This window comes from Oryctolagus cuniculus, chromosome 18 (genome assembly GCF_051225735.1).
Source record: "Oryctolagus cuniculus isolate XC-2025 breed Fujian yellow rabbit chromosome 18, ASM5122573v1, whole genome shotgun sequence".
Lineage (NCBI taxonomy): Eukaryota > Metazoa > Chordata > Mammalia > Lagomorpha > Leporidae > Oryctolagus > Oryctolagus cuniculus.
The window spans coordinates 61585213-61611372 of record NC_142884.1 but is presented as its reverse complement, the minus strand read 5'-3'; the positions used below and the strand labels follow the sequence as shown (position 1 = coordinate 61611372).

At 49.1% G+C, this 26160-nt stretch overlaps 1 protein-coding gene across 6 annotated transcripts in view; it reads right to left on the bottom strand.

The window, feature by feature from the left end:
* The window catches only part of PRMT7 (protein arginine methyltransferase 7), an 84684-nt gene that overhangs the window by 48343 nt on the left and 10181 nt on the right, over positions 1 to 26160 (bottom strand). For all 6 annotated transcript variants that reach the window (XR_016225315.1, XR_016225316.1, XR_011384054.2 and 3 more), the window contains exons 3-13: positions 24787 to 24823; positions 21106 to 21255; positions 18904 to 19012; positions 11409 to 11521; positions 9031 to 9272; positions 8629 to 8809; positions 4263 to 4390; positions 3793 to 3928; positions 2853 to 2936; positions 1653 to 1700; positions 589 to 678 (exon numbers count right to left, since the gene is read on the bottom strand). Coding sequence is in view for 3 of the 6 variants with exons in the window: in XM_089320320.1 (XP_089176446.1) it covers positions 589 to 678; positions 1653 to 1700; positions 2853 to 2936; positions 3793 to 3928; positions 4263 to 4390; positions 8629 to 8809; positions 9031 to 9272; positions 11409 to 11521; positions 18904 to 19012; positions 21106 to 21255; positions 24787 to 24823 (1318 nt within the window). In the remaining 3 variants the exon portion in view is untranslated. The remainder of the gene's footprint in view (positions 1 to 588; positions 679 to 1652; positions 1701 to 2852; positions 2937 to 3792; positions 3929 to 4262; positions 4391 to 8628; positions 8810 to 9030; positions 9273 to 11408; positions 11522 to 18903; positions 19013 to 21105; positions 21256 to 24786; positions 24824 to 26160) is intronic.

Sequence of the window (26160 nt, the reverse complement as noted above, 5' to 3'; positions counted from 1 at the left end):
CAATTTAAAGCCTAGACAACTGTCTCAGAGAACTGAAAACATCCATCTTCACAAAGATCTATACTCCAGTGTTCATAGTAGCATTCTTCAAAACAGCCAAACGCGGTAATGCCGGCATCCTACATGAGCACCGGTTCCAGCCCCGGCTGCTCCACTTCCGATCCAGCTCCCTGCTAATGCACCTGGGAAAGCAGTGGACGATGGCCCAAGTACTTGGGCCCCTGTCACCCACGTGAAAGACCCAGATGGAGTTCCAGGCTCCTGGTTTCAGCTCTTGCACCATTTGGGTAGTAAACCAGCAGGTAAGACCATCTTTCTGTAACGCTGCCTTTCAAATAAATATATCTTTACAAAAAGAAAAAAAAAAGTGAAAGGGAAGGGGAAGTGAATGAAGTCAGGAGCGCTGGGAAGGGAATGGGGGAGTCCCTCCAGGCTGCTTAGAGCAGCGCCGTGATTTGCCCAGCCACGCCCTCCACGCGGTTTTGTTCCTGGGGGCCTGCCACGAGGCACAGGGACAGGATGGCGCAGGGCTCTCAATGCTGCACCGCCCACCCCAACAGCCCTCGCGTGTGCAGAGCTCCTGCTCACCTTCCTACCCTGCAGGTCTTCAGACGTTAGCATTTCAGGCCGTTTCTCTATGATATTGATTTTATCTTCTAAGTGGTTAGCTTTGAAGATCTTAGAAAGAAAAACAATGGAAAAAACAATTACAAAAGTATTTTTGTTCAGCAAAAAGAAAAAACCAACACCCCCCCGAAGTTGTTCTCTGTGCTAGAGAACCCAGCCCCACAGCTCCAGAGTGCCCCCTCCACCTGCCCTGTGGAAATCCCCCCTCGGGGGCAGCCCTTGCTCCCAGGATGAGATGGTGAGCCAAATGCAGTCACAGGGAAAGACTTGCTGGTCATGGATACATGGCAGGACCTAGTGCCAGGCAAGCAAGCCACCCTCCAGAGTGGAAGTCGAACCCACTGCTGGCCAGGGAGACAGCGAGAATCTCCCATCGGGCAGGGAGCAGTGGCGGCCCAGAAACCAATCAGATAGTCTGTCCCACTACTGCAGAGATCTCAGCTTTCTTAGCTTCATGTGAAGGAGAAAAGCCTGAATGAGTCAGCTGTAAAAACCAGAGCAGAGTGGAGCTCGTGCTGTGGTCTAACAAGCTAAGCCTCCACCTGCAGTGCCGGCATCCCTTATGGGCATGGGTTCATGTCCCGGCTGCTCCTCTTCCGATCCAGCTCTCTGTTATGGCCTGGGAAAACAGTGGAAGGCGGCCCAAGTGCATGGGCCCCTGCACCCACATGAGAGACTCAGAAGAAGCTCCTGGCTTCTGGCTTTGGATCACCTCAGCTCCAGGAATTGAGGGCATCTGGAGACTGAACCAGTGGATAGAAGATGTCTCTGTCTCTCCCTCTCTCTGCCTCTCAAATAAATAAAATCTTAAAAAAAAAAAAAAAAAAAAAAAGGCAAAGACCTGAGTGCACACGTTCTGGGGATGACCAGGCCAGCTCTCCGTGCAGAGCCAAACAACCAGGAGAGTGCTCAACCCAGCTGTGCTCCTCCGTTTCCCCGGAACTTGTTGCTACATAAGGTCAACCCCAGATGCTGAAAGGAAAGCCCCCAGGCCCCTTGGGACGTCAGTCACAACCTCCACTTACCTTTTTCATCAGTTTATGAGAAGCTGCTGAACTCTCAATTGTAAATACCTAAAGAGAACACCATGCTATTAGTTATTAGACACATACTCAGTAGAGGAAGAAATCACTTATTAAAATGTGACAAGATCAGTCCAAGGCAGAGAACATCACCTGAACACTTCAACCTTGCTCACTACCAACTTGGGACAGCACCTAAGGTCTGCACTGATCCTGGTAATGTGGGTTGTGGCTATGTGGCAGCAGTCCACACACGTGGGCAATAGACCATAAGGCCCCAGAACCAAGCACACAGCTGTACACATCAGTTGCACCTGGAAGAAGCCTTAATGAGGGGTCGTGTCATGAGGCAGTGGGTAAAGCCAATACCTGCAATGCTGGCATATCATATGAGCGCCAGTTTGTGTCCCAGCAGCTCCACTTTAGATCCAGCTCCCTGCTAATGCACCTAGGAAAAGCAGTGGAGGATGGCCCAAGTGTTTGGGCCCCTGCCACCCATGTGAGAGACCTGGACAAAGCTCTAAGTTCGGCCTAGACCAACTATGGCTGTTGCGGCTATTTGGGGAGTAAACCAGTGGATAGAAGCTCTCTCTGTAACTCTTTCAAATGAATGTATCTATCTTAAAAAAAAAAAAAAAAAAAAAAAAGCAGCAGCCTTAACCACAGAACTGTGTACCTGACCACACAAAGCTCTGACTAAAGAGCTGATCTTAAGAAAATATAAGTAGGGGCCGGTGCTGTGTCAGAGTGGGTAAAGCTGCCGCCTCCAGGGCCAGCATTCCACATGGGCACTGGTTCGAGTCCCAACTGCTCCACATATGATCTAGCTCTCTGCTGTGGCCTGGGAAAGCAAAAGATGGCCCAAGTCCTTGGGCCCCTGCACCTGCATGGTAGCCCCGAAGGAAACTCCTGGCTTCAGATCGGCACAGCTCTGGCCGTTGCAGCCAACTGCGAAATGAACCAGCAGATGGAAAACCTGTATCTGCCTCTCCTCTCTCTGTGTAACTCTGACTTTCAAATAAATAAATAAATAGGAAGAAAGGAAGAAAGGAAGAAAGGAAGAAAGGAAGAAAGGAAGAAAGGAAGGAAGGAAGGAAGGAAGGAAGGAAGGAAGGAAGGAAGGAAGGAAGGAAGGAAATACAAGTAATGAGATAGAGAGGGAAGAGCCAGCCCTTGGAAGCTGACAGAAGACACGTGCGCTACCTGCTGGGCACCCAGGTGATGGGCCAGCACGGAGAGCAGGCTGCCATCGCTGACACACAGGCAGATGCTGTCTGGGGTCAGCACCTGTGGGAAAAGAGCAAGTTCAGCACAGGCTCTGCAACAGCTCCTCGGGGCCAAATGACACACGTTTCCTTCTGGCCCCGCTCACCAGGACAGCCGAGTGCCAAATCAGAGTTCACCCCATCCCTCGCACCTGCCTCCCGGCCTGTGCAGTCACCCACCCCACCCTCCAATCCCTCTCCCGTGTCTCCCCAGCAAGCCCTAGAGGCAGGGAACACCCTTCTCAACCCAAGCCAGAAAGCCTCACTGAGGGTCTGCCCCACTCACAGGAGGCCAACACGCAGTCTACATCTACAGCAGGTTTTTCGGGTCTGGTGACAGCTGTCACTCAAGGCTCAGGCATTCTCAAGTGACACCCTCGAGCAGGGATGCCCTATGGGTCACAGATCCCTCCAAGAAACTCTGCAACTGAGCCAGCTGGATCTTTCCTCCCCTCAAAATGCACTCAAGAGCACATGTGCACATGGGTTCCTGAACACAACTCTGCCATCTGCAATGGTGGCCCCCAGGCTGAGTCCCCTGAGAGGCAGAAGCAGCACTGGTTTCAGGCGGGAGAGTCCTGTGATCAGATTTGTATTTTAGAAAATCAGACAAAGGTGGCAATGGACGGGAAGAGGAGAGAGGTGGCTGAAGTCACTGGGCTCACTTACTGGGGGCCGCAAAGGCGTTCAGCAGGCCACACAGAGGGGCTGGGAAGACCCCGGAGGAGGCTCTCACAGATGGGCAGAGAGCAGGCCCTCCAGGGAGACCAGAACTGGCTCCTCAGCTTTCGGTACTGTGCCCACTCCCGAACCTCAGGCAGAGAGGGCCAGGGGACAAGCTTCTACCCTGGCCACAACCATGCAAAAGTTGGACTTACGGTCCCCAGGGCCTGGACATACTGCTCAGTTCTGTTGGCGTCATTGATCTCTCCAAAACGAGGCCGGGTCCAGAGCAGGTGAGCTTGGCAGTCACACACAGGGCGCATCTGGGGGACCCTCCCATTCTTTTCAGGGCTATGGCAGGCGATAAACAGACAGGTGGTGGGCATACCCCACTAGCCACACAGAAGCAGAGGGCACAGCACAGGGACCTGCCCTGCGAGACTGGCCACTGGTTCTCAAGCAGAGATTGGACTTCACACACGTCAGTGCTAATTGGAGTCCAGCCACGGCTGACAGCATCCTCTCATTACCCTGACACATCCACACAAACCATTAACCTCTCATTTCAATCTGCTCAAATACAAATCTGCCCACTTGCGCCTCCCAAGTATCCATAAATGGATCCAAGTATCCATAAACGGCCCAGTCTGCAAGGCCCAGTCCTTCACCCGTGGCTTGGGCATACCTGGTCCTCTGAAGGCTGTACCATACACAGTAGTCGTCGTGGTGGGCTACCAGGCAGAGGGCTGAGCCCTGGGTGACGGGCTCCTCTTGTGGCAGGAAGTACACACACTGCATCCAGTGGTCCCGCCACTGAAATGGGAAATGGACATTTGGAAACAATTAAAGAAATTTTCATATGCAAGCTGTTGTTATGGAATGACTGTTAATCCCCATAGGAGCTACAATGCTATTTTGCTTCTGCTGGAGACTGATCTTATTCTCAGAAGATGTGCACTGAGGAATTTGAGGGTGAAGCGTCAGCTGTCTGCAACTTACTTCAATGATCCCGCAAAAACTCGGTATGTGTGCATGTGTGCAGGGAAGGAGGGAGGGAGGCAGAGGAGGGAGAACAAGACAAAGGAAGCGCGGCTGGCGTTCCCTGGCGAAGCTAAGGGTGTCTCAGGGCTATGCTCACTTACTCTGTGCATTCATACATTTTCAATATACAAAGCTGGGAAAATAGTACAAAAAGCTTTTGTTTGGTTTAATTCATCAAATTAAATGGACTTTTTAAAGAAACAGAAGACTCTACACTGTGAAGCATGGCTTTACAATGATACAGAGCCAGGCTTTGATAAGCTGTCTTGAGCCTTACTATAAACCCCACGTATAGGTATCTATCTTCAGGAAAAAAAAAACAAAACACAAAAAAGGGAAAAAAGCCATAGCCACACATAAATAGGCCTATCAATCACAGAATTCTTTATACTAGCAAAAACTGGAACCAACCCAAATGTGCAGCAGCTCCAAAAGGGACACACAAATCCTCACGCAGAACCCATAAAGGTGTTTAAAATGACGAGTGTGGGCCTGGCGCTGTGGCGTGGCAGATAAGGCCACAGCCTGCAGTGCTGGCATCCCATGTGGGCACCAGTTCAAGTCCCAGCCGCTTCACTTCCTGTCCAGCTCTCTGCTATGGCCTGGGAAAGCAGTGGAAGATGGCCCAGGTGCTTGGGCCCCTGCACCCACGTGGGAGACCCAGAGGAGGCTCCTGGCTCCTGGTTTGGATCGGTGCAGCTCCAGCCGTTGCGGCTATCTGGGGAGTGAACCAGCGGATGGAAGACTTTTCTCTCTCTCTGCCTCTCCTTCTCTGTGTAATTCTGACTTTCAAATAAATAAAAAAATAAATCTTTAAAAATAAAATAAAATGACAATTGTGCATGGGGCCGGTGCTGTGGCACAGCAGGTTAAAGTCCTGGCCTGAAGCGCCGGCATCCCATATGGGCACCGGTTTGAGGCCTGGCTGCCCCACTTCTGATCCAGCTCCCTGCTGATGTGCCTGGGAAAGCAGAAGAGGATGGCCCAAGTCCTTGAGCCCCTGCACCCACGTAGGAGACTCAGAAGAAGCTCCTGGCTTTCAATCAGCTCAACTCTAGCATTGTAGCCATTTGGGGAGTGAACCAGCAGATGAAGGACCTCTCTCTACCTTTCTCTGTAACTCTGTTCTTCAAATAGATAAATTAAAATAAAATGAAATGACAAATGTGGTGACTGCTACCACACAAGAGATTTACAAAAACCCACCTTTGGAAAGGGACCTATATTTTGCATGCCAGGACCACAGTGACTTTTATTTTTTTTAATGTAATGAGGTTTACTACGATTATAACCTTTCAGCCTTTTTTTAATTAAAGACTTTATTTATTTGAGAGGTAGAGTTACAGATAGTGAGAGGAAGAGACAGAGAGAAAGGTCTTCCATCCACTGGTTTGCTCCCCAAATGGCCAGAGCTATGCCAATCTGAAGCCAGGAGCCAGGAACCTTTTCCGGGTCTCCCACTCGGGTGCAGGGGCCCAAGCACTTGGGCCATCCTCTGCTCTTTCCCCTGCCATAGCAGAGAGCTGGATAGGAAGTAGAGCAGCTGGGACCGGAACCAGTGCCAATATGGGATGCTGGTGCCGCAGGTGGAGGGTTAGCCTACTGCACCACAGCGCTGGCCCCTAAGCCTCTTTTTAAAATAGAAAGAATTATCCTAAAAAGTGGATGCCTGGCTCTGCTCTGATGAGACAGTCACCTCTGTCCTCCTGGGTCGTCTTTGGGAACTCGGGAAAATGGGGCCCTCCCGGCCAGTGGCTCAGCAGCGAAGCCCAGGGAGCTGAGGCCAGGCTCAGGGCCACATCCCACCCTGCCTGGTCAGAAATTGAACAGTTCCCATGCATCTGAAACATCTATTTGAACATAAAGGCTAGAAAATGAAAATCCAACCAGGTATATTCTGGAAAAAATAGTAACAAGGGGGAAAGAACAAGTTCTCTTAAGCCTGTTATTCATTCCTGTGCTACACAAATCCATCCCAACACAAAAGCAGCCTTCTCGGATCCCTCCTGTGCTCCCACCGTGCCTCCCTGTCACCTCTCCCTCTCACTCGCTCCACCACAGGGGGCTCCCCAGACCTAACGCTGAAGAGCTGGCAGCAGAACCTGCCACCCCACGGACTAAAAAGACTTGGGATCAAAGCACTCTGAATTAATAAAGGAAACTCATTAGCAGCTCCTAGATGCCCAACAGTGCAAAAGTCATCGCTGGTACAGAAAGGGCACAGAGCCCACTGTCAGAAGACCTGGGGCTCCCTGGACAGAGGCCCTGTGCCAATCCTCTAGTTGTCTGGGTACTGTCACAGTTACACATGTGTCTTCCATGAGGATTAAAGGAGAAAATGTAGGTAGCATTGCTTGGAAGATGTGCACATGAAAAGCATTAACATTTATAGGATGCTCTCATGCTAATTTCCAATCATCACACTTATGGAGAGGAAGAAAGCAGTTCAAGGCCTATCTCGACTCTGGGGGTGAATTCTGACCCCCACACCTCCTTCACACACACTAAGGCTGCAGAGGGAAGCTGGCAATTGTTGGTTGGTTGTCCCCACCTGGGGCCAGGCAACTGGAAGGCAGAGTGGCCGAGGAGCTCCCAGGCCAGGTAAGCTAAGCAGTGACTCAAGGAAAGGCGGGGAGCCGGCGCTGTGGTGCAGTGGGCTGGGCCTCCACTTGCGGCGCTGGCATCCCATATAGGCATCGGTTCGAGTCTCAGCTGCTCTTCTTCTGATCCAGCTCTCTGCTATGGCCTGGGAAAGCAGTGAAGATGGCCCAAGTGCTCGGGCCCCATACTCATGTAGCAGACCCAGAAGAAGCTCCTGGCTCCTAGCTTTGGATCAGCCAAGCTCCAGCCATTGCAGCTATTTGGGGAGTGAACCAGTGGATGAAAGACCTCTCTCTCTCTGTGTCTCCCTCTGTAACTCTCTCTCAAATAAATAAATCTTAAAAAAAAAAAAAAAAAAAAAGACTGGTGGGTGGGGAGAGCAGCTAAGGTCTTTCTACAAGGTCAATACCATTTGTTCTTGGTTCTGCAACATTGTTTCTATCTTTTTCCCTTTGAGGGGAGAAAACACACCCACCTAAGAAAAAAGCTTCAAGATAAGGAGGACAGGAAGTAAAAAAGAAGTTTCCTTTCCTCCTCTCCCAGAAGCAATCATTTTTATCATTATTATTTACCAATTCCTATGAATTCTTCTCAAGATGTCCTGTACACACCCCACATGCGCCATCCCCTCCAAGCCACGTCCTGTCACTCACACCAGTGCTGGCCGGCAGACACAGCTGTGCTCCTTCACGCGTGTTTCACTTCGTGCCAGGTGCTGGGTGTGTTCCACATCAGCGCCAGAGCCACCACACTGGCAGGATGCAGGGTGAGTCCCCACCGCCGCTTCTTTTCTGACTCGGGGCTGTGGTGAGCACCCTACACACATTCTGCACACGTGCGCATCTATCCAGAGCTCAAACGGCTGCAGGTGGCACCACTTTCCATGGGGACAGTGGCCCCCTGTGCTCTGGATGTCCTGGGACTCGCTCCCCTGCTCCTTCCCCAGCTTCCTGAGCTATTCACCGCCGCTGGAAGTGGCGGTTTCACCGCTCCTCCTGTGAGTGGGGATGAGGACCTCATCACACGTGGAAGAGCATCCTCACTTCCTCTTCTGCAGTTCCTGTCCTCTGCGCACTTTCAGTTGAACTAAGCAGGCCCGAATATCAGGGATGAGGGGGAGCTCTAAGAGTGGTTGTGGTTGTGCTGGGACTGGTGAGGAGCCTGCTCACCAAGCTTCTCTGCTGCTCACCGTGTCCACGGGTGCTGACCGTGAACCCACAGAGAGGTCAGCCTCACCAAAGCGAGCCTGCATGTTTTTTTCTTTTTTAGTTCTTCTTCGTCTTTGTTTCTGACAACACCTCCTTTCAGTTCCTGAGAACCTAAGGTTCGACTGCCTATTTTCCCACAAACATAAGCGCATGACAAGTTTCCTGAATTACAAGCAAACATGCTGAGCCCCTGTCTCTTACCTGGAGCCCCTCTGGGTCTGAGTGTGCCCAGAAGGGGGCCATGGTGCACTTGATCTTCCCCTCAGGGTCCATTTCAATGTCCCACCAGGAGAGAACCACCTGAGCCCGGCCAGATGCCAGGGGTTCAAACTGCCTGCTATGGCAGGCGGCTGAGCTACTGACTTGCTTGCTGAAGTCCACGCTGTGGAAGAAGAGCCAGGAACTTAGGCACACTTTAACCCACACACTCCATTTTCAAGTTTTTGTGGTGGCCTGACCAGCAATGCTGCTTGGTTGCAAAGGATTTTTGCTTTCAAGGCAGCTGACCCGAGTTAGGTTTCCTTCTTACTCAACAAGAACTGCCAAAGACCCAAATTCCACCAACTCTCTCAGACCGCAGTCACCCAGGTGGATGCCTGGTACCTGAACATCGGCAGCACACGGCTGAGGACGGTGAAGTCAGCGGGCGACACCTGGTTCAGCTGAATGTCACAGACAGAGGGCGCGCCCGGGCAGCACTCCAGCTCGGCAGGGGGCACGATGACCTGCTCTCCGAGGCTGGTGTGGACGCGGATGGGGAAGAGCTTGTGCCATGACCACATCCTTCTCGACTCCACCAGCTGTGCGTAGACGGTGGCTCGGTGAGGCACAGCCTCGCAGTTTTCCTTAGTTCATATTAAAAACAAAAGAACAACCAGAAGTCAGTACACTGACCCATATGAATTCCCGCCGATCAGAAAAGATTTATTGGGGCCAGTGTTGAGGCACAGCGGGTAAAGCTGCTGCTTGCTGCACCAACATCCCAGATGGGTACTGATTCAGTCCTGGATACTGGCTGAAGTCCCGGCTGCTCTACTTCCAATCCAGCTCCCTGCTAATAGCCTGGAAAGAGCAGAAGTGGCACAAGTGCTTGGGTCTCTGCCACCCCATGGGAGACCTGGATGAGGCTCCTGGCTTCAGCCTGGCCCAGCCATGGCCAGAGAGGCCATTTGGGACGTGAACCAGAGCATGGAAGATCTATCTCTGTAACTCTTTGAAATAAGTAAACAAATCTTAAAAAAAAAAAAAAAATTGTTAGACTAGTTTAGTAATATCTAAAGCCTCAACACTCTTAGAAGAGCAAAATGTTTTCAGCCCTATGCTCTGGGTACAGGGAAAAGAAAAGGAACTAGATTTTATAAAGGAATACATATAATGCCCAAAATGATTTATGCCAGGTAAGTTCCCAACTCTGCAGTACTCTAAAATGCATCAAAAATAGACCTTAATTGTCATCATGCTGGTGAACTCCCACACTGAGTTGGAAGAAAGAATCAAGTCTTACAGCTGAGCAGTAATTCTGGTCCCAGGTTCAGGGCAACCCTTCAGTGTGGCTTTTTATTTTTTAATTCTTTTTTGAAAAGCAGAGAGACAGAGAGAGAGAGAGAGAATACCCATCTACTGGGTCACTCTCCAAAGGCCTACAACAGTTGTGGCTTGGCCAAGCCAAAGCCAAGAGCCTGAAACTCAATTCAGATCTCCCACATGGGTAGCAGGGACCCAAGTATTTGAGCCATCACCTCCTGTCTCCCAGGGTGTGCATCAGCAGCTGGATCAGAAGCAGAGCCAGGACTTAAGCCCAGGCACTCTTATATGAGATGTGGGCATCTAATCAGCACTTTAAAAACTGTGTTGTTGGAAGTCTTTTTTTTTTTTTTTTTTTTTTTGACAGGCAGAGTGGACAGTGAGAGAGAGAGAGAGAGAGACAGAGAGAAAGGTCTTCCTTTGCCATTGGTTCACCCTCCAATGGACGCCGCGGCTGGTGCGCTGCGGCCGGCGCACCGCGCTGATCCGAAGGCAGGAGCCAGGCACTTATCCTGGTCTCCCATGGGGTGCAGGGCCCAAGGACTTGGGCCATCCTCCACTGCACTCCCTGGCCATAGCAGAGAGCTGGCCTGGAAGAAGGGCAACCGGGACAGAATCCGGCGCCCCGACCGGGACTAGAACCCAGTGTGCCGGCGCCGTAAGGCGGAGGATTAGCCTAGTGAGCCGCGGCGACAGCCCTAACTCTTCTTTTTTAAGGATTTATTTTATTTATTTGAAAGGCAGAGATACAGAGAGGGAAAGGGAGAGACAGAGAGGTCTTCCATCTGCTGGTTCACCTCCCAAAGGGCCACAACAGCTGTGGCTGGGCCAGGCCAAAGCCTGGAGCCAGGAGCTTCTTTCAGGTTTCCCACGTGGGTGCAGGGGTTCAAGCACTTGGGCCATCCTTTACTGCTTTCTCAAGTACATTAGCAGGGAGCTGGATCAGAAGTGGAGCGGCCAGAACTCAAACCAGAGCCCATATGAGATGCTGGTGCTGTACACAGCAGCTTAACCTGCTACACCACAACACTGGCCCCCAAAAGTCTGACTCTTGAGTGTGGCTCTTGTCCAGACACCAGAACCAAAAGCGCCTCATGGCAAAGCCCAAGGGACGACGGTCTACCCTCAATTGGCCTGACCTGCTGGCATCTCCAGGCACCACTAATCTAGTTTTCTTCCGAGCTCACGCATTCATTCCCCAATTCTGTACACACCAGGCACTAGGGACTCGGCAGTGAAGAGGGCACTCACAGCTGCTCTCGCACAGAAACGACAAGCACAGGGTTTCTCTGCCTCAGTACCTCTTGAGCCACAGCCTCCAAGGAAGTAAGGGATCCCCAGAGTGGGGGGAGGGGGGAACGCTGAGGGCTGGGGCTAGGCTGAGCATGTATGTCGTGGAGCCCCAGGTAAGCCGGCTGAGATCACAGCCGGGGCAAAGGGCAGCCCCGAGCCACTACCTGCACAAGATGCCTATGTGCGTGCTCATAGGAGGGCAGCGCTCCCTCCCCGATCAGCTCCGTGTCAAACAGCTCTGTGACCAGGATGTTGGCCCGGCACGGCATGTCACCATCTGAGAAACACAAGCAAACAGAGTTGAAGCGAGACACAGACTAGGAGAAATATTTACAGCAAATATGTGAAAGGTAAGAGGCCACAGAGTCATCACAATGACCACACACACATACGCAATGTCTGCAACTGACTTTCCAACGGTTCAGCACAATATCCATCCAAGTGTTTAGAAAAATGTTCACATCTGGGAAGTCCAAGGGAAGGTTAAGGGAATATGGGAATTTTCCATCCTACCCTTTCATATTTTCTGTATGTTTATATTGGGGTGAGGACTCAGAAAAAGTAAGGAAACTATTAACACCCAAGTAAAAACACAAACAGATCATTCAAAACAGAACAGGTATCAGCTAAATATACAGAAAACTTTTCATCTTGATTAGCAACAAGAAATACAATTAATAAACTATTAACTACAAAAATTAGCTAAAAGCAAAAACTTCAAACACTTCTAGCCTGCAGAGTGAGATCCATGACTGAGACTCCCCAGATTCCTTATAACAAATCCCCGTAATTACGTTAGTGTCATGCCACCAATCTCACAAACAACTGCTGCTTTATGCTAGCAGGATTCTGGAGGACTCTTTTTGTTAACTCCATTTTCTAAATCTTTGTCATATAATATTAATTATAATTTTTAATGAGTCAAAAGACAAAACAGACTTTGGAAAGGGCTGTTCATCATGGAGAATTGACTGTAAACATTCTAATGGCTCATGAATTACAACCTGACAAGGCTACTCATCTTCCCCACAAGACACGTCTCACAGATGCTGCAAGAAAGCACATGACAGGGCTCAGAGAAGATGTTAGAGAAAGACTGGGCTTTGGGTCCTAGACACCTGGCCCTCACCCTGCTTTTTAGCCTCAAACGCTCAGTTCTATTACTTGCATCGCCTGTAAAATGAGCCCTGGTCCCCTCCATGCCATCCCCACACCTGCTCCTCCTCCAGTGTTTCTGTGGCAGGGAATGGCAGCCCCAAGCACACACTCCAGAAACCTGGGCATCCTCTGCAAGCTCCAGAAACAGAGGCCTGACTGCCTGCTCACTACCGCCCCCCAGTGCCCAGAACAACGCCTGACAGCCAGCAATCCTCAGCAGACATTAGCCAAATTCTTGAGTCTTCCTTCTCTGTCATCCTACAGCCAATCGATCACCAAGCCTACTAATTGTATCTCCTGATTTAATTTTTAAGCCAATTATGGAACTTAAAATGATTTACTGGCCAAATTTGCTTCATCAAAATAAAAATAAAGTGTTCTGACCCAGTGAATTTTAACAAACACTTAGTAACAACCTGGTATTTAGCGTCTGAGTGCTAATGGTGCAGAGGGAGCCTGGAGCCTCAGGTGCTTTTGAGTCTTTAACTGATGAGTAGAACGGCTGAACAAACAGCTTGCCTGGTGTGCAATCCATCTCAGGGGAGCAGCCAGCAAGCTGAGATGCCATTTGTTAAAAGGCCCAAGAACAGAAACTTGGAGAACACACATTCAGAAGCAGAAAGCCAGCAAAAGGAGAGCCAAGACTGGGAGATGCCCCTGAGGGTCCGGGGCGGGGTTTTCAGGAAGGGCTGAATGGCAGAGGCTGCAAAGCTGCAGTGGTACGAGACAAACAGCAGAGGGCAGGCACCCAACCCGCCAGTGAGGAAAGTCAGGTTGTGGGGCCTGGAAACAATGTCCCATTTACAAGGGACTGCGGATAGCACAAGGCTGACAGGCTCTCACTAAGCAAGGATTACTAAATTATATGCCAGGCTCTGAGCAAACAACAGAATGGAATAATTAGTAAGATCTACATAGTCCACAACCTCATATGGGGATACAGACATCAAATATACAACTGTATAATTATTTAAGCACCGCAGTGCTAAGTGCTACAAAGGAAAAGCATTAGGAAAGCACACAGGGGCCTGCAAGGTCTATGATGGTATTGGTGGCCTGGAGGACACAGGGCACAGCCGAGGGGCAGCGCTTCAGGGCAAAGGCTGCCCTGTAGGTTGGTCTCCAGGGTCTCTGTTGTGTAAACAGACAAACCACAAATCAAAAAAAAAACCTCCACTGCTACAACAGAGGAAGTGCGATCACACCCATCCTCCCACTGTTATCAACTAGAAACCTGGGCAAGACACATGAGCAAGGGTTTTCAGGTGCGGGACAGGGGGTAACAGTTTGCTCCCCACAAGAGAAACGAAACAAGTGAGTCCCACGGCTGCTCGGCTTTTGGTCAGGAAGCACCTTACTGACTGCAGCCCACGCGATGAGAAACCAAGCCGAGCAGTGTCGCTGAGTTTACGGAGACAGAAACTAGAGGTCGGGGACGTGGCAGTGGCTTGAACTTGCCAGGCAGAGGTCCAGAGAGAAAATTAGGCTTCAGAATGCTGCAGGGAGGCCGGCGCCGCGGCTCACTAGGCTAGTCCTCTGCCTGCGGCACTGGCACCCCAGGTTCTAGTCCCAGTCAGGGTGCTGGATTCTGTCCCGGTTGCCCCTCTTCCAGGCCAGCCCTCTGCTGTGGCCAGGGAGTGCAGTGGAGGATGGCCCAGGTGCTTGGGCCCTGCACCCCATGGGAGACCAGGAAAAGCACCTGGCTCCTGGCTCCTGCCATCGGATCAAGGCGCACCGCGGTGGCCGCGGCGGCCACTGGAGGGTGAACCAACGGCAAAGGAAGACCTTTCTCTCTGTCTCTCTCTCTCACTGTCCACTCTGCCTGTAAAAAAAAAAAAAAAAAAAAAAAAAAAGGAGAAAGAAACCACCTGTAAAAAAACCAAAACAAAACAGAATGCTGCAGGGGTTCCCTCAAGTCTGCTGCTGACCATATTCACATACACACAGAGGGTGAGGCACTGTAAGGCCAAAGATGTTCAGTAACTCTAAGCTGAGCGATGTCTAGAGCTCTCAGAGGACGGGAAGCATTCCAGTTCTGGTCGGCCAGGCTACAAACTCCGCACTGAGCGCCCAAGGCACTCAGCAGAGACCTGGAAAGGCCACACTGTCACAGCCAGGCTCAAGTGTCCTTAGAGCAGTGATTCTCAATGTGGCAACTGTGCCCTGAAGTCCCCTGTCCCCAGGACATCTGGCAATGTCTAAATATGCTTCAAGTTGGCATAAATGGTGGTAGGGGAGAGGTGTAACAGAGGCCCAAGATACTGCTACACGTCTCACACTATCCAGGACAGCCTCCCACAACAAAAAATCACCAGACCCTAAATGTCAACAGTCCACTGCTAAAAAAACCCTGACTTAACACTATTCTAACCCAGCTCCAAAAAAGCTAAAACAAGGCCTTGAAAGGATCAAAGTAAACTGCAAGTAACCCAACTATAGGCCAAAGTTTGTGAAGGAAGCCAGCAAAATCCAGTACTAGATAATGAAAAACTCCTCATACCCACAGCACCAAAATAAAAATCAGAAAATAGGCAAGAAGGAACATGTGACCCAGAACCAGGATAAAAATGAGCCAACAGAAGAAATCCAGGAAAGACAGGGGGCAGGGACATAGAACACACGGATGCCTAAATTAAATGTGAAATAATTAAAGGAAAACGAACAAAAATAATGAGGAGAAAAACTGAAAGTGTGAAAAACAATCAAATGGACCTTTTAGAGTTTAAAAAACACAGTATCTGGGGCTGACGCTGTGGCGTATTGGGTAAAGCCGCCACCTACAGTGTCGGCATCCCACATGGGCGCCGGTTTGAGTCCTGGCTGCTCCACTTCTGATCCAGCTCTCTGCTATGGTCTGGGAAAGCACTAGAAGATGGCCTAAGTCCTTGGGCCCCTGTACTCACATGGGAGACCAGGAAGAAGCTCCTGGCTTCAGATCAGTGCAGTTCTGACCATTGTAGCCAATTGGGAATTGAACCAGCAGATGTAAGACTCTCTCTTTCTCTCTCTCTCTGCCTCTCCTTCTCTCTCTGTGTAACTCTGACTTTCAAATAAATAAATAAATCTTTAAAAAAAAAAAACAACAACACAGTATCAGAAATGCAAGTTCAGAGGCAGGTATTGTGGCACAGTGGGTTAAGCTGTCACTTGGGATGCCTGTATCACATATCAGAGTGCCTGGTTCAAATCCCAGCTACTTCTGGCTTCTGACCTAGCTTCTTGCTAATGAACCTGGGGCGGTAGCAGATGATGGCTCCTGCTATCCACATGAGACACCTGAATGAACTTCCTGGCTCTGGCATTAGCCTATCTACCCCAAGCTGTTGTGGGCATCTGGGGAGTGAGCCAGAGGATAGATCATGATCATGACTGTGATCATGATCTCTCTCTGCCTTTCAAATAAATATAGTAAAAAGAAAAAATTGGAAAGTTCGATATAGAAAAGATCAGACAGCACAGAAGAAAAGGTGAATGGCCTGTCTGAGAGCTGGTCCATCACGTGGCACACACACACTAGGGAATGCTGCTTACCCACATAGAGCACCAACTCCTAGTTGTTTTTACTTTAAAGATTTATTTATTTACTTGAGAGGTGGAGTTACAGAGAGAGAAGGAGAGACAGAAAGAGGTCTTCCATCCGCTGGTTTACTCCCTAAATGGTTGCAACGACCAGGGCCAGGGTAAGCCAAAGCCAGGAGCTTCATCTGGGTCTCCCACATGGGTGTGGGGGCCCCAGGATTTGAGCCATTCTCCACTACTTTCCCAAGCACCTTAGCAGGGAACTGGATAGGAAGTGGAGCAGCTGGGGCTTGAACCAGTGCCCATATAGGATGCCAGCACTGATTTCAGAACAGTAAGAGCATGTTCTGAGACACAGAACACCACAGGTAAGTCTCAAAAGCACCATGCTGTCTAAGAGAGCAGACTCAAAAAAGTAAACCCTGTTAGGATTCCACTTCCTTGAAATTCTAGAACAGCTAAGTAGCAGGAATGATAGGGCCAGCGCTGTGGTGCAGCAGGTTTTTAAAGCTCCAGCCTGCAGTGCTGGCATCCTATATGGCCGCCAGTTTGATCCCAGTTACTCCACTTCCCATCCAGCTCCCTGCTAATGCACCTAAGAAAGCAGTGGACGATGGCCCAATTGCTTGGGCTCCTGCACCCACGTGAGAGACCTGGAAGAAGCTCCTGTCCTGGCTTCAGCTCAGCTCCAGTTGTTATAGCCATCTGGGGAGTGAATCAGCAGATGGAAGACCTCTCTCTCTGTCTCTATCTCTCTCTGTACCTGTCTTTTAAATAAATAAAATATATCTTTAAAAACAAATAGGAATGATACTGCAGAAAGCACACCACTGGGTGCCCACAGCCAGACATGGGGGAACTGAGTATAAAGGTCAAGAAGACTGTTTTCTGAGCAGGATGGAGATACTCTAATGTCTTGATTGTGCTGGGTGGTTATAAGGTTGTTTATGTTTGTCAAAATTCTTTAAACTATGCTCTTCAAATAGACATTCTTTTAAAAGCAAAACAAAACTGTTACAATATCCTACTTCCACAGAAGCTTTCTTTTCCCTTTTTCTTCTTGGCAAACATTTCAACTGTGCTCATGGTTTGTAAAGTTTTACAAGTCTGAATCAGGCTCCTAGATTTTAGCAATATTCTGGACACCTCAAGAGATTAGACTATCACAAGACAGTCTCACATATTATAAGATAAGCCAGGAAGTCAGAACTAAGTAAATCTCTTTCTGCTACCTTAGTAGCTTCACTTCCACCTGAGGAAACTTGAAGAGTTAAGCCACACAAGAATTCAAACTTGGGGCTAGTGTTGCGGTACAATAAGTCAAACCACCACTTGTGATGCTGGCATCCCATATGAATGCAGACTGTGCAGAATGAAGTCCCAGCTGCTCTCCTTCTGATCCCGCTCCCTGCTAACATGCCCAGCACTGTGGCCACTTGGAGAGTGAACCAGAGGATGGAAGCTTTCTGTCACTCTGCTTTTCAAATAAATAAAATAAACCTTAAAAAAAAATTCTAACTTGCATAAAGCAAAAAGAGGTTTTGTTCATTTCACTTCTGTTGCACTTGATTAGCTTTGGGTTACTCAGAGCTGATTTTTTTTTTTTAATTTTTTTTACAATTTATTTGAAAGGCAGAGTTACAGACAGGCAGAGGCAGAGAGAGAGAGAGAGGTCTTCCATCTGCTGGTTTACTCCCCAAATGGCTGCAATGGCTGGAGCTGGGCTGATATGAAGCCAGGAACCGGGAGCCTCCTCCAGGTCTCCTACACGGGTGCAGGGGCCCAAGGACTTAGGCCATCCTCTACTGTTTTCCCAGGCTGCAGCAGAGACCTGGATCGGAAGTGGAGCAGCCAGGACTTGAACCGGAGCCCATATGGGATGTCGGCACTGCAGGTAGCGGTTTTACCTGCTTTGCCACAGTGCCGGCCCTAATTTTAATTTTTGAAAGATTTATTTATTTGAAAGACAAAGTTATAGAGAGAAAGGAAGAGACAGAGATCTGTCTGGGTTACTCCCCAAATGGCTGCAACAGCTGGGACAGGCTGAAGCTAGGAGTGTCTTTGGGTCTTCCACATGGGTTCAGGGGTCCAAACACTTGGGCCATCTTCCACTGATTTTCCAGGGGCACTAGCAGGGAGCTGGATCAGAAGTGAAACAGCCAGGAAATGAACTGGTGCCCATATGGGATGCTAGCATTGCAGGTGACAGCTTTACTGGCTATACCACAATGCCAGCCCCATCAGTTTTTATTTTTAAAATTTTACTTATTTTAGGTAGTTGAGAGGCAGAGCGAATTCCCATCTGCTAGCTCACTCCCCAAATGCTCATGACACTGAGACCTGGGAATTCAATCCAGGTCTCCCCCATATGGGTGGCAGGGACCCAGGTACCTGAACCATCACCACTGCCTTCCAAGGTCTATATTAGCAAGATGATGGAACTGCAAATGGAGCCAGGGCTCCAACCCAGAATCTCATTATGGAATGCAGGCAAAATCAATTATTGGGCCGGCGCCGCGGCTCACTAGGCTAATCCTCCGCCTTGCGGTGCCGGCACACCGGGTTCTAGTCCTGGTCGGGGCAACGGATTCTGTCCCAGTTGCCCCTCTTCCAGGCCAGCTCTCTGCTGTGGCCAGGGAGTGCAGTGGAGGATGGCCCAAGTGCTTGGGCCCTGCACCCCATGGGAGACCAGGAGAAGCACCTGGCTCCTGGCTTCGGATAGGCACAGTGCGCCGGCTGCAGCGCGCCGGCTACAGCGGCCATTGGAGAGTGAACCAACGGCAAAGGAAGACCTTTCTCTCTGTCTCTGTCTCTCTCTCACTGTCCACTCTGCCTGTCAAAAAAAAAAAAAAATCAATTATTGGCTAAATATCATTTCCTTGCAATGACCTGAGTTTATTCCATGTAACTGGGAAAAAAAAAAATTTTTTTCTTTCTCATGCAAGACCAAGAAAAGCTCGACACGAGATGTGCAGATCTCACCTGGCCCGACGGTCACCTCGGTGGAATGCTTGTTGATAATCTTAATCTTATCACTGAAGCCATTTTTCTCCACAATTTTCACAGCAGCATCAGCCATCGGTTTGAAAACCTAGAAATTAGAACCAAAACACAAGGGAAAATGAACAATAAATTAAATAATATCCCAACAATCAGGTTATTAGCAAGATATGCCTTGATTCTAGTCTTAAGATTTGTCAACTTACTAACTTTATTCTCCAAATGTGTCATGAAATATACCTAAAAGGCTGAGAGTAAGGAGGCCCTATTACAATCCTACACATGAGGAGGCGCAGGGACCCTGCACTACCTAGTGAGAGCACTAGGTGTCGCTGCCATGCTAAAGAGCCAGGAAGCGGCTTGCCTCATAAAACAAAGATCTGTGATGTGCTGTATGAACAGCAGAGCAGAAACAGAACAGTCTGGGGTCCCAGACACCCCTAAGCTTCTGAAAAAACCAACCCTGAAGCCAACATGAGCCTTAGACTGCTGACAACAATCTTGACTAAGTAGTGTGAGGTGACTTTCAGGGTACTTGCTATAGAAATCACTGTAGCTGGGGCTCCAGCTCCCTGCTGATGCACCTGGGAAGGCAGCAGAAGATGGCCCAGGTGTTTGGGCCCCTGACACCCACGTGGGAGACCAGAAGGAGTTCCTGGCTCTTGGCTTTAGCCTGGCTCAGACTTAGCTGTTGCAGCCATTTAGCGAGTAAATCAGTGGACGAAGATCTGTCCATCTTTCCCTCTCTAATTCTGTCTTTCCTATTATAAATAAGTAAGTAAATACAGCACGTTTCTCAGAGTCCTCCCTTCTCAAATGCATAAAGGTGAAGCCTCTACCCTGAGGTTCCACCCACTTCCTAATCCTACTCTCTCCTGAGAGCATCACCTGAGGAGGTCACCAATGGCCTCCTAACTGCCAGCCCAACAGCTTCTTCCCAGTCCTCTTCTAGTGCAACTTGAAAAAAAATTTTTTTTGAAGATTTATTTGAGGGGCCAGCACTGTGGCATAGCAGGTAAAACCACTGCTTGCAGTGCCAGCATCCCATATGGGCACCGGTTCGAGTCCCGGCTGCTCCACTTTTGATCCAGCTCTCTGCTATGGCCTGGGAAAGTAGTAGAGGATGGCCCAAGTCCTTGGGCCCCTACACCCACATGGGGGACCAGGAGGAGGTTCCTGGCTCCTGGCTTTAAATCAGCACAGCTCCAGCTGTTGTGGCCAGTTGGGAAGTGAACCAGCGGATGGAAGACCTCTCTCTTTCTCTGTCTCTCCTTCTCTCTGTGTGTAACTGACTTTCAAATAAATAACTAAATCTTAAAAAAAAATAATATAGATTTATTTGAAAGACAGAGAGATAGAAGGGAAGAAACAGAAAGAGATCTCCCATCCACTGGTTCATTCCCCAAATGGTTCCAACAGCTAGGACTGGGCCAGGTAAAAGCCAGGAGCCAGGAACTCCACTGTGGTTCCCACATAGGTGGCAGAAGCCCAAATACTTGGACCATGTTGTGCTGCCTTCCTGGGAGAAGCAGCAGGAAGGAGGATCAGAAACAGGGCAGCTGGGACTTAACTGGAACTCCAATATGGTATACTGGCATTGTAGGTGGTGGCTTAGCCAACAGTGTCGCAATGCCAGGTCCTCCAGCTCAACTTCTACATCTGTGCTGTCCAATATGGTAGTTACTTGTAGCTATTTAACAATTTATTAAAATTAAATAAAATGAAAAATGCAGTTCAACGTAATGATGCAAAGCTATTGCTGTCCAAACCAATGGTCCTGGTCACAGCTGGTTACTGAGCACTTGCACTGTGTCTGTGTGGACATTGAAGGTAGTGATTCTCAACCTTCCTGTGCATCCAAACACCCCAACACCCAGGCAGACCCCAGTAAATCGAAACCATCATCTCAGAGAAAAGTGGAGGTGGGGGGAGTGTCTAGACATCAGGTATTTTTCAAAACTTCTCCATGATTGCGATGTGCAGCCAAGGCTGCCACCACTGTGTCCGGAGGAGAAAACACACTCCTGGAGACAGGATTCATGGCTGACTCATCTCCTCATGCTCGGACGCTGGCTCTGGCGAGCCCTCCACGGAGACCTGAGGAAGAGCAGGAAGAACAAGCGCGGGGGTGGGGGTGGGGGGACTTTCCAGAAGACACAGGACACAACCTGAAGGTGTGCTCACCTCGACTGCGTAGCAGAAGTCAGCACCTGCCGTGACTGCCATCATTGACAAGAGTCCCGTGCCAGTGCCAATGTCAAGAACCAAAGCTTTCTGTCCTCTGTCCTTCACCCTGCTCACAGCCGCTCGGATACCCTGGTAATATTTTATATTCTAAGAGAAAAGGAAAAATTAGTTACTTTATACCACTTGCTTTATTTATTTTTTAAACATTTATTTATTTATTTACTTGAGAGGCAGAGTTACAAAAAGAGAGAGGGAGAGACAGAGAGAGAGGTCTTCCATCTACTGGTTCACTCCTCAAATGGCTGCAACAGCTGGAGCTGGGCTAACCCAAAGCCAGGAGCCTAAAGCCTCTTTCCAGTCTCCCACGTGGGTGCAGGAGCCCAAGGGCCATCTTCTCTGCTTTCCCAGGCCATCAGCAGAGAGCTGGATCAGAGGAGGAGCAGCCAGGACATAAACCAGCGCCCATATGGGATGCCAGTGCCACAGGCAGAGGATTAGCCCACTATGCCACAGTGCTGGCCCTGAATGTTTTTTTTTTTTTAATTATTTATTTGAAATGCAAAGTGACAGAGAGAGAGAGAGAGAGAGAGTGATAGAGCTATCTCCCATCTGCTGGTTCACTCCCAAAATTGTCTTAACAGCCAGGGTTGGACCAGGCCAAAGGCAAGAACCAGTCTGGGTCTGCCATAAGATTGGCAGGGACCCAAGCACCTGGGCCATCTTCCTCTGCTATGGGATGACAGCACGCCAGCCCCCATACCACTTATTTTAAATAAAGTGCACAGTTCTAACATCCTGGTTGGCAACAGCAATGTAAGCTGTGATCCCCCAACCCTCTGGCCGCTGGCGGAATAGCACTGGCTGGGCTGGGCAGGCCTGGGGACTCTCCCGGGGTGGGGGTGGGGAGTCTATTGTTTGCCGGCCCTCTATGAAGACTGTCTCCCTCTCACACTCTTCCATACTCTGCTGAGCGATGCTGGGGCTCTGAAAACCACAGTATCCTGGACAGCTGCTGCTCTCCCACTAGTGGCAGCTGGGTCCAGACCCCAGCTTCTCCCAGGACCCAGCAGCAGCCATCCCTCCTGCTCCTCCACGCTTCCGGGATCTGGAAACCCTCATCTTCCACTTTTGTTTCTCAGCCTGAGGCAAGGAAGCTGCTGCCTGCAATACTACTGCCCCCCTGCTTTCCAGTCCTACCACACTAGGGAGACCAAGTTCCTACATCAAATTCCCTGTTGGAATACATAACACAATACGTCACCCAGCCTTTGTTTTCCTTACTGGACTCTAACTCATACAAATTCCCTGGCTAAAAAGTATTTTCAGGAAACCTAACTTGTCTGCATCTTGATGGTTTCTGGCTCAGGTCTTCAGTTAGCCTGAACACACAGGTCTTCCAACTGTAACATGTTGGCTGAACAGGTCCATAACCCTTCTGCTGAAAATGACTATAAAAATAATGGGAAAAATTAAGAAGTAATTTTTAAAATGATGTTTGAAAGGCACAAAAGGGGAGAGAGACAAACAGAGACAGAGAGACAAAGAGAGCTCCTATCCATTGGTTCATTCCCCAAATGCCCACAAGGGCTGGGGTTGGGCTGGAGCTGAAGCTGGGAGCCAGGAACTCAATCTAGGTTCCCCATACAGGTGGCAGAGACCTGCTGCCCTCCAGGGACCAGAGTTGGGCTTGACTACAAACAAGCCTGAGAAGATTTTATGGAATAATGGAAGTATTCTAAAACAGTAACAAAACATAAAGCATGACGCAAAAGGACAGAGAAATATGTTTCTGCTGGTCCTGCCATTAACCAGGAAGTTGGGATTGGATGTCCTCATCTGTAACACTGCGGAGGGGAGAGCAGAAGTCTAAGGGCTGAATGATGAACAGTCATGCATGTTCTGCCAAGGAATTTGGATTTTTTGTTTTGTTTCTTTTGTTAGGAATTTGGATTTTATCTTGAAAGCATTCAGAGGTCACCAAAGGGTTTTAAGCAGAGAAGCCACATACTCAGATCTGTATTCCAGCAGATCGTGGGGAGGCACTGCGGCGCAGGGAGTGAAGCTGCCACATGAGATGCCAACACCTGCACCAGAGTGTCAGCTGGAGCCCTGGCTTCCACTTCCGCTCCAGCTTCCCCCTAACCCATCTTGGGAGGAAGCAGAAGATGATTCAAGTGCTTGGGCCCCTGCCACCCATATGGCAGACCCAGATGGAGTTCCAGGCTCCTGGCTTCAGCCTGGCCAGCCCTGATTGTTCCAGGCATTTGTAGAGAAGGCCAGCAGATGAAAATGAAGATTAAAAAAAAAAAAAAGACTATTTGGTCTAACACGTAAAAGGCAAAGAGAGCACCAATGAGGGCTGACCAGGACGGTGGGGTGAGATCTGTGCTAGCTAAGTGAGTACAGGCTCAGAGGACAAGGGAGCCATCTTTCTGGCATGGCTGACTGGTTGGATGGCAATGCCACTGTTCAGATCCCCTAGAAATGGGGGCAAAAAGACCCCTCTGCATGTCACACTAAAATCAGAAAAGCCCACAGCCCCAAGAGTCCACAAAGAAGTCCAGACCATTAAACTAGACAGAATTAGTCAAAAGCCAAGAACAATGTTTTTTCTACTTTTTACAATCCCCTAAAAGCATAGCACTGGCACTGAGACTTATGGGATGGAATTTAGGGAGACACCCAGCCCCTCTGATGTGGCCTATACACTAAAGATGCTAAGACGGGCCTTCTGCCAAGGGCTTCTATCCAACAAGGTGGGCTGAGCACAGTCAACCAGGGCCAGGTGAAGGAGGCACTCCTCCCACTTGCCCTGCTCGACACCTCGACCACTTGTACCTCTTCTGCCTACTCAATTTTAAGGCTCCACTTTGCATCCTTCTCCTCTGAGCCTGTCAGCATATGATCCATTCAGATCTACACTGTTCCACAGATCAGATAAAATACAAATGCAGAAGAGAAAATCAGAAACATAATTCTACAGTGAAGGCCAAATGTGTTTAAGAAAATAAAATCCTTGGGGCCGGCACTGTGGCACAGTGGGTTAATGCCCTGGCTTGAAGTGTCGGCTTCCCATATGGGCGCCAGTTCTAGTCCCAGCTGCACCACTTCCGATCCAGCTCTTTGCTATGGCCTGGGAAAGCAGTGGAAAGATGGCCCAAGTCCTTGGCCCCTGCAACCACATGGGAGACCCAGAGGAGGTTCCTGGCTCCTGGCTTCGGATCGGCACAACCCTGGCCGTTGCAGCCATCTGGGGAGTGAACAAGCAGATGGAAGACCTCTCTCTCGTCTCTACCTCTCTCTATAACTCTTTCAAATAAATCAAATAAATCTTTAAAAAAAGAAAATATAATCTTGTGATCCCTAAAGACAAGATTCAAATATCACAAACTGACTACGCAAGGTAAGCTGTCATGTAATTAAGAGTTTTTACTAAAGCAGAAAACAGAGATCAGCTACTATAACCAACGTATCTTAAAACTAAATAATGTCTGCAGAATGTTTAAAAAATAAAACAATTCAGAACAAGGGCCACGCCAGAAGGCAGCCCCAGCCTCCTGACTGATTCCTGGCCTCTCAGCACCATCACAACACTTTGACTCCCGGGCAGTTTTTGACCTGACTGTTGTCCACGATTACGAACATGGCACCAAGATAATGGTTTCCTTTTATACTTACTCTGTCTTTGTCATGCAGCATATCTGCGTAGGATGACCTAGAAAACAACAGACAGGTCAGGAACTTTTGCTAACAATGATCTGCATCAACACGTGAAAAAAATTTTTAAATCGATGGGACAAACATGTCATCCATGTTGAATTGTTATCAGTTGCATTCTCCTGTATTACAGAAAAATATCTCAGACACACATATTCTCACACCTAAAAATGTGCAGGTAGGGGCCGGCACTGTGGCATAGTAGGTTAAGCATCTGCCTGTGGAGCCAGCATCCCATATGGGAGCTGGTTCAAGTCCCATCTGTTCCACTTCTGATAGCCTGGGAAAGCAGTAGAAGGTGGCCCAAGTGCTTGGGCCCCTGCACCCATGTGGGAAACCCAGAAGAAGTTCCTGGTTCCTGGCTTTGGATCAACCCAGTTCCAGCCATTGCGGCCATTTGGGGAGTGAACGAGTCGATGAAAAACCTTTCCTGTCTCTCCCTCTCTCTGTAACTCTGCCCCTCAAATAAATAAATAAATCTCTGGGGAAAAAATGTGCAGGTAGTTAGCAGTCACTGGCATCCTGATCATACACACATTTTCCTCCCCAGGAACATCAGCTAGCTTTGCCTAATACTTGACCTAATCTTGCATGTATCTGCACTTGCGATGATCACAGACTTTATACAGGAGAAGACTTGGGGAAAGGTCAAGGGCGCACCATAAACCTGAGGGGCATCACATTCCGCAAGTTCACTTAATGTCATTAGGGGAACCTAGGAGCTCATCAAATACAGTGGATATGGGAGGAGAGTCGCTTATCTTATTTTCTACCACAGCAATTCAGAAAGCTGAAAACCCTCCAAGGTCAGAATGGGCACCCAGAACCAGGCAGGCCCAGAATGAAGATCAGCTCTCTGGACATTCTCAGGAAGAGCTAAGGCACTCTCACTAAAACAGATGCCCTCAAGCTCTGGTCAACACTAGAATCACGGGAGGAGCCTATCTGAAATGTAGGTTCCCAAGACACACACAGAGACTCATCCACAAGATCGGGCTGGAGTCTGGTCCGCTGCACTTGAACTGGTGCTCGCTCTATGTAACCGTGACAAGGCAATGCATACCTTACACTTTGAGAAGCACTGCATTAAAGAACAATGTTTTCTGGGTTTTTTCCCCCTTTTTTATGGAACATCCAGCCTTTTCCATCTGAATCCAACCATGATCCTTTCTACTTTTTCCCATTTAAAAAAAAAATATGTATTTCTTTGCTTATCTGAGAAGCAGAATGTGAGGAGTAAGAGAAGGAGGAGAAGGTAGGTAGAAGGAGAACGAACTTCTCCATCCACTGGTTCACCTCCTAAATGGTTGCAACAACCAGGACTGGGCCAGGCCA